The following is an 11,160-nucleotide window of genomic DNA, read 5'->3' as shown; positions in this document are numbered from 1 at the left end:
GGTTCTTCCGGAGGGAAGTAGAAAGAGGCCGGAAGGTTTCAGAACTACAAGCAAAGTCAGTGAAGCAGAGAGTAAATCCAAATATTCGGCAAATGACAAACCAAAAATGAGACATGCCAGCTGTTCACACTGGGAAGTTACTGAACATTTATTTTGGTTCAAGTTTTATTTTTATATGAAGAAGGAACAATAAGTTTTCTACGGGGGTGGGGTGTCTCATTCCTTATTACACGAATAGGGAACAGAGAGTTTGCGATGCAGGTGGGTGTTCCCTCTGGGAGCTTCTACACTCCCCCTTCTTCCTACCGGCCACCGATACGGTAGGACCTCCGCCTTGGGAACAGAACCCCGGGGCGCCTCTGCTTGGGCGGCGGGGTTTCTCCGCGTTCATCCTCTGGGGTCCGGCCACACTGCTTACCCAACTCTCGCTTTTCAAACTGCGATTCCTGAAACAGGGCAGACAACGGCGCAGGTCCCCTTTCGCGCCCGCTACCCCAGAGCGGCGGCGGGCGGCTGGGCCAGGGCGGCGAACAAAGGCGGCGCGGAGCGCGGGGCGCGCGGCCGGGGTTGGCGCGCGTCTCTCCGACAGGAGGCGGCGGCGGCGGCGGCGGCGGCGGCGCCGCGCCCGAGCCTGCATTCCTCAGAAGCGCCCGGAGCCCGCGGGGCGACGTCACCCCCGGCTCCGCCCCCATCCCTCCCAGAGCAAAGTAACTCTTGACTAACAGGAGAGCCTCTGCCGAGCATGGAGAGCTGCTGCCGCGGCCGGCCGGCGACTCGGGCAACGCTGGCGCCCCAGAGGTAGTTTGGCGACCGCGGAGCAGGAAAAAGTGCGGGCGGGAGGCTGTCCACTCCCCGCCCTCACCCCGCTGGGCCCGGCCGACCCCTCAGCTGTGGATTTCGCTGCGATACCCCCCGGCAGCTCTTTGCAGAGCGGCTTGAAACTTCTCCCAAAGTCGACATGGATACAGCGGCGGCGGCGCTGCCTGCTTTTGTGGCGCTCTTGCTCCTCTCCCCTTGGCCTCTCCTGGGGTCGGCCCAAGGCCAGTTCTCCGCAGGTGAGTGGCCGAGGAGGCGTTCGGAGCTCCGACGAATGCCCCCGACCCGGGGCTCTCCAGGGGTGGAGCCGGCTCCTCTCTAGGGCCGGGGGGCAAGGGGGGGAAGCTTTCGCGACCCGGGGTGGGCAGAGGGAGAGACGTCCCCAGACTCCGTGCCGGCTGGGACGCGGGGCACGGGGCTGGGCGCCACGGGGGCAGGTAAGTTTCCTCGTCGCGACCCATTGTTCCCGGTGGAGGATCGCTCCGGGCGCAGGCGGGCAGGGCTGTGCGGCAGTGCGCGAGACAGTGCTTTTCTTGGGAAACTGGGAGCCTCGGCGTCCGGCGCCGGCTGCACCGCGCCGGGGAAGAGAGAAGGAAAAAGTAGTTACGACTCTGGGGACTGCTACTCTCTTGCTCGTAGTGCGGGCTTGTTGCTCTCCGCCGCTAGAGCGTTCCAAAAAAAAATTCCCGGGGAAGCCATTGTCAGAAAGGTGGAGACTTGAAGGGAGTGACCTCGGCGCGGTTTGCCAGGTGCTTTTTGTCCTGGGAATAACCTCTCCTGACTATTGTCTAACTACTTCCCCGTCCCTCCCCCAGTCCTTATCGCCTCCTCCGGCGTGGGGCTGCTCCTGGGTTCGCCCTGTGGGTTAGGGCGCTGCGCGGAGTAGGTTCCGTGTGTGTGTTGGCGGAGCCTGTAAGATGTTTTGAAACATGATTCTAAGGATCCACGCCGAGCAGTCCTGGGCAGCGAGGTCTAGGCGCCGGGTCCGGGAAGCCCGACCCGTGGTGGGGGAGCCCGCTCCTCCGGCAGAGCCACCGCGAAGCCTCCCGGAGCCGGCCTGCGTGATGGGGTCTACAAACGACTGCCGCCCGCCCAGAGAACCCAAGAGGAGGCATCCGGTGCGGTCTCGCCAGTTAGCCCTTTGGGTCCTAGTAAAACCGCTTAGAGAAGTCCGTGAAACCCCATTTCTCCCAGTGCCGTCCTCCGTTCCCTTCCAGTTCTGTGACCCTTCCTGGCGGTTGCTTCTTTCGTTCTCTCCTCTGGGGGCTCTGAAGTTTCACCAGGTGGACGCTGGGGAGCAGGCTCCCGGGCGATTGTTAGCCTCCCGCCAGTCCAGACAACTTTTCTGGCCAGCCCACCCAGCTCTGCTTGGCTGGCGAGCGCATCTGCTTCCTTGGTTCGCGCGGTGCAGATGGAGACGCAGAGGTGGCTGAGGGCTGCTGGACAAGACGGGGGAAGCGACAGCCGCGCTCCTGGCTGAGGCCACAGGACGCGGAGAACGGACGAACTTTGCACTGTCAGTTTCTCTCGTTGTTGTGGCTGCCTGGTTTCCTGGAAGTAAACTCAAATCGTTGTTTTCCGGAGTAATGTTTATTTCCCTTCCGTTCTCTTTCCCCCCTTTAGAACTCTGTAAAAGGAGGTAGATAACAAATTCAGATGGCAGCATGTGCTGTGCACTCAGGCAGGTTATGAAATGCAGCGTGTACAGGAAAAGTTATGTATACAGGTGATGTATACGGAGGACAACAGCTATGTGCAATGAAAGCCTAATTTTAATTCTTTCTGGAGTAAGCATTACTGAAAGCATGTCTGACATATAATGCCCGTTGGTACTGGAAGCGTGCTTGATGTAAGACATTACATGCAGGCAAGTTGGAGTGGGTATTGATTTCTGCACAGTGTTTGTCAATGCACGGAGAGCCTACGCTTGAAAAGGCATGTAGTTTGTTAATTGAAAGTTGGAATTCTACCAGTTGTATGATTAAACTTATATGTATTCAAAATTTGCAACTATTAATGTCTCAACAACTGATGGATATATTTTCATCTGTAAAGAAACTTTTTTTCTCTTTTCAAATGTTATTTACCCTTTAATGAGCAAATAAATACTAAATTTCCTCCAGCGGAATGTACAGATGAGCTTTTCTGATCCCTGGAGTTCAGATATCTCTAATGAACAGTTATGTTCTTAGACATGCAGTTCCAAGTAATTTAACTAAATAAACCTGGCTTTTCTTTTTTGACAAAGCAAAACATTCGACTTTATTTTATAGTTAAGTGAAAGAATGTGCAGTCCTAACAAATGCAATTGTGGCAGGACTGTATCTCAAAATTTTGCCATTCAGATTTTGTACATATGCCCAGAAATGAATGTCTTTTATTCCCACAGTTCAGATTGTGGATCTGCCTTTCTCCATAAGCTAAACGTTTGTTTTGTAAAAATTTCCATTTTCTGCTTCGCATAAGTCATTTGTTATTCTTCTGTCATCAGATTTTATGGCAGTCAGATTTGTTGCAAAGACACGGGGTCAGAGATTGGAGGTGTATTCTTTCTTGTTTTTTTTTCTTACATTCTTTAAATGATGAACTTTTATTTCTTTTGAGAAATTTAAATAAAAATGCTTTAAAAGTGTAAAACAAATACATGTTCAGAACTTTAAAGTGTGTTTTAAAATCACACTTATTAGGCCATTTTCCACTTTTAGATATTATTGTGTGCTTCCTAACATGGTGAGCCTCGAAAGCAAAACTTGAAAGACTGCAGGTAGTTGCATCTTTGATATATCATGTACTCATCCAGTCTGCTTTGTTTAAACCACAGTTTAGGAACATTTTCATCATTTTGAATTTTTTCTTAGCTTTTGGGGTTAAGGTGTAAAAATGCTACATGGTGAGCCTCTTGAAAACCTGAACTTCCAGATCTTCTTATAAATCTCAACTTATATTCTTTCAGTTTGATGGCTCACTTAACACCTAAAAAAATGTGTCATATCTGTGTTACATCTGGGGAAATTGAGGCATAGAAGCATAAGGATGTGCTGAAGTTTATTCACTGGCTTGTGTAGTTGCCATCTCTTGATATAATGTGAGAAAGTTTTTTGTATTAGGACTCAGATGACTGACAAAATCAGTCATAGATGAGGTACCTGGAGACTCAGCTTTCTCATCTGTAAAATGGGGATAATAATACCTGTTCTGAACTTTCCTCATGCTTTGTATGAGGATGGTGTGAAATAGTTTAAATGAGCTGGAACTGTATATTGTCAAACATTATGCAGCTATCTGGGGTGTAATCATCATATATTAAAGTAGCTAAGTGCCTTGACTTCAGTCTTTTCTTGCTCCCCTAGTCCTGGTATAAGCACAGACTGTTCAGGAGTGTGTGTGTTTGTGTGTATTTGTGTGTGTGTGTGTGTGTGTGTGTCACTCAGCCATTCATTCCTTTTAATTGTTGTTAAACATAAACATCCTAGATTGACCAGACCATAATTTTATCAGCACATTGAGAGAAATTATCCTTTAATTTTTTTTTTTACTTACCTTCTGTAAATCCTTACTTGAGCTGAACCTGTGGAAGAGTCACTATTAACATTCATAGTATTCAAACTATAGAAGAAATTTATTTTTAGTCAATTTCTTTAGCTGTCTGTTTAACTATTGGCTGTTCACCCTTTTCATGTCAGTGGGAGAAAAATATGTGGCTTTTTAGATGCAGTCTTATCAGTGACCTAGAGAGGGACTATTGTCTCTCTAGTATGATGTGAGCCTGGAAATGCAACTCCAGATCCTGCCTTGGATATAGTTCCTGGCATGTCACACTGTAAGCGTTTACTTACTTGATCCCTTAGAACCTTGCAACTCATCTAAGCAGTGCCACTTTCCCAGTGTCTCACTCTTTGCTGTCTCTGTATGTGAGTTAAATTTCTCTTATACTTATTATCTCTACTGGGAAGATACATCAGAGAGACAGCTTTTTAAAGGTTTGCCTGTTGGTTTTCTGGTTTTGATTGGCCAGAATCTCTCGATTCCTCAATTCATTAAAACTCCAAGTTCTAAACTATTAATAATATGTAACCAGACATTTCTGGGACTGGTTTTTCTTTCACCAGTCTCCATATAACTGACTCTGTTGATTTTCCTACATTGCAAGATGTCGTTTTGTGTCTGGCCAACCCAGACGGGAAGAGGCAGGTCTGGCTGCTATTTGGGCTTTGGCATGTGTGCTGCTGACAGCTCTTCTCTTTGTATTCATAAATGTGAATTTGAAAAATAAATCAACCCCTCTGCCATTCTGCCCCTCTCCCACACTCCTTCCCACTCCCCTCTAGCAACAACAAAGCCCCACGTGCAGATACACAAAATCACAGCCTTTTTGTTTTCACCAGATATCTTTTGGTGCTGATCATGTTCTTAGAAACTGGAAATATGACTCAACCATTAATCAGAGCAAACGCCAGTCCTCCCACCTAATCTCATATTTTAGGCAGTGATGGTTTACTACACGTTTTTATGGCCTTTATCAAACATTTAATTCATGTGATATGGTCCTATATAGAGAAACTAGGTTGTTGCCTACTAATGCTTTTGAAGTGCTGTGTTCTAGATCTGCTCAAGATGGTGTTAAAGACAGTGTAAGTCATGCTGAATATGGATCTGCTTCTCTGAGGCATGGAAAATGCTGTCCTCCTCTGCCTTGTGCTCTTCCTATTTCCCCTACTTGCTCTTCACGCAGGGCAGGAAGAGGATTGTTGGAAGACTGAGAGCAGGAAACATCAAGGGAGTTTACAGATTGTTCTTAAAGACAAAACAAAGCACTGGGATCTCGTGTGTGTGTGTGTGTGTGTGTGTGTGTGTGTGTGTGTGTGTGTGTGTGTGTGTGTGTGTGTGTGTGTGTGTGTGTTTGATCTTTAATTTTCTAAAGAGGGAAAAAAGCCCTATTTTTGATTTGTTTATTGGAATCAGCCTTTGCCTTTGCCCGAACACATTCATTTCTTATTCTGTGGATGTAAAAACTTCCCTCTGTGTATTCCTCTCAGACTTTACCCTTTGATCATATGTGTCTGGTTTGTGTTCCTTTATCAAATGGTGTTTCTTTTTGCCTAAAAACGTTATAATTGCTTTTGAACATGACTTGTTTTTCTTTCATCAAAACTCATGCTGTTTGTCATAGTTCTGAATAATGGTATTTTGTCAATTCATGATATCTTAAATGGGTATTTGATAACAAAGTAAGTACATCAATCAAGCTAATTTTTTTATTTCAGTTGAAGGTAGAAATAGACTTGTAAATCCATGAAATAATCTTTTAATGTCACAGAGTATTTGTTTGTGCTTATATATCTCTCAATGGAAGAGAGACTTTGAGTTCCTTTTTTTTTTTTCGGTACGCCGGCCTCTCACTGTTGGCGGCCTCTCCCATTGCGGAGCACAGGCTCCGGACGCGCAGGCTCAGCAGCCATGGCTCATGGGCCCAGCCGCTCCGCGGCATGTGGGATCTTCCCGGACCGGGGCATGAACCTGTGTCCCCTGCATCGGCAGGCAGACTCTCAACCACTGTGCCACCAGGGAAGCCCATGAGTTCCTTTTTGTAAATGGGGTTAGAAAAAATTTGAGTGCCACATTGCCTATTATTTTGAGATAGTGACATACATCTGGGCTTTGGAAAACTTTAAAAGTTATGTTTTAATGTGTGATGTCAATGAGAAGTCTGGAGGTAGATGGTTTACAAACTTCAAATTCCGTCTTAGTGGAAATTGTGTTTTTATGAGAAATGCTCTTAAACATAGTTCCACATAAAAGGTTTTATTAATTCCATGAAAATTCTGTTGAGAAAGGTATGTTTATTTTCCTGCAGTATTCTTATGGGAATTCTTTTGATTTGTGGTTAGTATTTTAGTAATAAAAACTGAACTTACATAATTAAACAAGTTTTGTGTGGTTTTGCAGATTGTTGAGCTTCTGGGAAACATTGGGCTTGGGATGTAAGGATCACATCAATCCTGTTGTGGAACATTGCCATTTCCCCACTTAACTCTGGTTGAGTTTTTTGGCATTCTCCTCTGTGTGTTGGTAATCCATAAAAATTACAAGCGGCTTATTTTGTCACTTACAATTGTTTTAGGAGCAAATTAAGTGGTCCTCAATGAAATAATCCATGTTTCCACTTTATACGACTGTAGATAGAGCTCTGTTAATAAAAATGATGAACAGAGCCGTGCTGGCTGAATCCTTTTACAGGTGTCATTCTAGGAATTATTTTCAAAAGAAGAGCTCAGAAACAAATCCAAATAAAATAGTGTCTAGAGTTACTGTTTGCATTTATTTTGTTGAGAAAATTGAAAGATGTAAATATGTGTATTCACACACACATATCTTAACAATGATAGAACATCATTGTCCAAAGGTTCGAGTGGGAAGGAAACCAAGAATATCTACAGATGGGATCAAACTCCTATACTTATATTCTAGATAGAGTATTGAAAGTAGAGAATTATTTTGTCAACTTCATAGATGAAGAAACTGAAATGGAAAATTATGAACTATATAGTATATAATATACTGCACTGTACTGTACTTTAAAGGAGAAAATAAGAAACCTAATTCCAATAGATTGGTATCTATTTATATAAACTCTTCCAAATGCAGCCTGTGCCTTAACCAGCTGCTTGTAGGCTGATTCTCCAAACCCAGTCCAGGGCAGCAGCTGATCAGCTACAGAAATTCCCCTAGTCCTTGTTGGACGGTAGGGTGCTAGCAGCTGCTTAAGTGGCAGACTGGCCTCAGCTCCTTGATGTGATTCGACTTAGGTCGTCCAGCAAATTCAAGAGTAGAGAGAGGAAGACTTTCTAATGCCCTCACTGCCCATTTAAAGGCTGATGGCTGATTGCTTCTTGGTCATTGGATTCATCAATGGTAAGATGCCCTAGAATTTTGCTTACTTGAATTATGGTCCATGGACCAGCAGCATCAGCATCACCTGGGAACTTGTGATGATCTTGTGACCACATATCAGAGCCCACCCCAGACCTACTGACTCAGAATCTGCCTTTTAATAAAATCCCCAGGTGATTTGCTTGAACATTTAATTTTTGAGAAACACTGCTCTAGGACAAAGAAAGATCAGCTTGAAAAGATTTGCCACATGCTCTTTACTGTAGAGTTGTAAGAGTACTGTGAAAGGATTAATTACAACATGAAACAGATTTCCCTGGAATTATATTTCTGATCATTATTTACTGAATTATAATTTAACACCCCAGATGCATCAAAACAGCAATACTGTTCAGGTTTTAGAAAAGAATACTCAGACAATTTTGAAAAAAATATTTCATGAGAGAATAAAAATAAGGCTAAATACTTTTAGCTGTGAACATATTATATGAGAATATTTAAAGGTAAACATATTATCTGAGGAACCAAACATGATATATGCCAATCATTTTTACTTTGCATATTGACATGTTGATATGGAAAATGATAATTCCCTTTTTTTAACTAGTAACTGCAGTTTCTTGTTTTATATTTCTCTTTCTCTTCGAAGTGTATTTTAAGGATTTGTAATAAGGAGCTCATTTATAGGACAGTCAAATTTAATGAATGGGAGTTAGGTAGAATGCATTAAATATCACTGGTGTTCTTTTTACTATCCTTTGTGCTCATATTTAAGAACAGAGATTCTTGTCAGTTTTCTCCAGAGAAAAATTATGATGTAATAGACAGTGTACACTGTTCATATCAAAACACAATTTTACTTGCATTTTGTAGCTTGCTTTAGCATTCTTTGAGAAAATGAATTTTCCCAGAAGACCTAATTGCCTTCTTATTAATGAGCCTGTAAGTGTGTTTTGTTATCCATTTACTATTCTAAATGTGTCTACTTTTGCTGGCTGTTTGAACAGTGAAGTCTCTGATTAAATCACGATTGCTCTATTTGTTTTTGCCATTCACTAGCGACTCAGAAAATACTGGCATAATGACATGGTTATGGCAGAAATTAATTGAAAACAAGAGATATAAATTAATGTTAACCCATAATGGTTGTATTGTGATATCAGGAGATGGAGTTTGGGGCAGTGCACAGCCGAATTCTCTACATGTTTGATGATATAAGTGAAAGTCTGCTTAACCTGTATTGTTTTAAATACACAAAATATAGTTACTGGATTAATGAATACAAATACAGTGCACAGCAGAATTCTCTACATGTTTGATACTATAAGTGAAAGTCTGCTTAACCTGTATTGTTTTAAATACACAAAATATAGTTACTGGATTAATGAATACAAATCAGTGGCTTCCACATTTACTTGATTTAGACATTAGTGTTCAAAGGTTTAATTGTGGACAGATCAGTGTTAGAGAACTTAGTGATGGAGAGAAACTCTCAAAGGTACTTCCATACATCTTGAAGAACTTTAAAGTCTAAAGTCTCTGATTTGTTACCTTTTCTAGTTTTACACCAAATTCTTGCTGTTTGTACTAATTCTACTTGTATTCTTGTCAGCAAAAATTAGGTTCATTTATTCCCTCACACATTAGAGGACAGAGCAAAAAGCAGTTGCCCGAACAACAATAGGAACTGCCATTTACTGAGTGCCTACAACCTGCCAGGCCTTATGATCGGTGTTTTATGTAATTTAAAATCCTCACCATAATCCTTTAAGATCAGCATCATTTCCATTTTGCAAACTGTGGCCTAGAGAGGTTAAGTATTAACTTGCCTCAGGTGACAGTGTGAGGGACTAGTAGAGCCAAGATTCATTATTGAATATATACACAGATGTAGCAATAAGACATTTTTTTGGTTACTTAGTGGCAGAAAATGCAGCCTAGACTGGTTGCAACAAAAGGGGAATTTATTGTCTCTCCTAACTGACAGTTCAGGTGGAGCTTTACTTAGGAGTTCACATAATTCCACTGGGATGTGACCTTTCTCTGCCTGCTCAACTTAGCTTTGGTGTGCTCGGTCTTAGGCTTCTTGTAGAGGCGAGGTGGTTTCGGCAGCTTCCAGATTCTGGTCCTTTAGGAGAATGTGCACTATGTGCTGGGCACCTGAAAAGGCCCTGCGATTCACTGGCCTTGGATTCGGTGAATCATATCTCCAGCTCCTGAGGGGAAGTAGGCTGATTGGCTTAGTTTACTAGCATTCTGGGTTCAGCCCTAGATCCCCCAACCAGGTCATGTGGACTGATGGGGGCGAGGGGACTGTGGATGAAACTATCAGTTGTCAACAGATAGAGGGATAGGTTCTGGAAAAGCAGCCAAACCACAGTGTGGTTACTTGAGATAGAATTAAATAAGTCGTGAGCAGTGAAAGCAGAGAGGGGTGCACCTGTGTGTGTATTTATAATCCTTCTGAGCGGGGGTGAAAGGAGGTGGTGGGGAAAAGATAGGTGGAGCAGATAGTTCCCTGCTCTGAACCAGTAGGTGGTAACATCAGGAAGACGCGGTGGTCTGAGCCTTAGTCTCTAAGGGGAAGGAGGTGAAGGAGGAAGAGAGGAAGGAGGCCATCAGATTGTAGCAGGTTTGTGTGCATTGCAGATCAGCTGTTCATCATTTAGGGAGTGTTCCTTTTTTGGTCTTTAAGCCCTGCTTTAAAGCATGCATTTTATTATTTTCATGGTTGTATTCTCTTTGCCTCAGTATTGAATAAGTCCAACATTAAAATTTGACAGAATTTTGAGTGTTAAAAGGGACCTTTGAAACAAATGCCTCTTAATTTGCTATAACTTGCCCAAGGTCATATAGCTTGAAAGAACTTGAGGTCAAACTTGAGATTTTGATTTATTTGGTCACTGTTATTAAAACATATGCATTGTTTTTGCTTAGTGGTTATTTATATAGATAGTTATTATTTAAGGTTTTAAAAAATTATTTTAGTTTGTACTCTGAAGTTCTAAAACCAGTGTTTCCAAAGGCAAACCTGACTTGACTGGCTTTGATTAGAACAGTGTTCTAAGTATGAGGTGATAATAAGTTGTGTGTCTGTGAATGAAAGAGATCATTTTATTTATTTATTTATTTTTGGCCTCGCCGTGTGACTTGCCGGATCTTAGTTCCCTGACCAGGGATCGAACCCGTGCCCCCTGCAATGGAAGCTCAGAGTCCTAACCACCGGACCACCAGGGAATTCCCAGAAAGAGACCATTTTAGATAATTGCTTGTTTCTTTCAGTTATCCTGCAGGATTTATTTACATATATATGTGCGTGAACAGGTGTTTGCATGTATGCATTTGTTTTTAATAGATGCCAAAGGGTAAGCTACCATGGTAAATGATACTAATTGACACAGAGAAATAAAACCTAGCTAACTCTTCACTTTGGAAACAAATTTTGAAAAACGC

At 43.0% G+C, this 11,160-nt stretch overlaps 1 protein-coding gene across 5 annotated transcripts in view; it reads left to right on the top strand.

Moving 5' to 3' along the window:
* Positions 1-535: 535 nt before the first annotated feature.
* PTPRK (protein tyrosine phosphatase receptor type K) overlaps positions 536-11,160 on the top strand; it is a 569,905-nt gene continuing 559,280 nt past the window's right edge. For all 5 annotated transcript variants that reach the window (XM_079939939.1, XM_079939937.1, XM_079939938.1 and 2 more), the window contains exon 1: positions 536-1,055. In XM_079939939.1, the coding sequence (XP_079796065.1) occupies positions 959-1,055 (97 nt within the window). In that variant the 5' untranslated portion in view covers positions 536-958. The remainder of the gene's footprint in view (positions 1,056-11,160) is intronic.

The sequence above is a fragment of the Stenella coeruleoalba genome (genome assembly GCF_951394435.1).
Source record: "Stenella coeruleoalba genome assembly, chromosome: 12".
NCBI lineage: Eukaryota > Metazoa > Chordata > Mammalia > Artiodactyla > Delphinidae > Stenella > Stenella coeruleoalba.
Note: the sequence above shows the minus strand (reverse complement) of the source record. Positions and strands in the feature narration are given on the sequence as shown.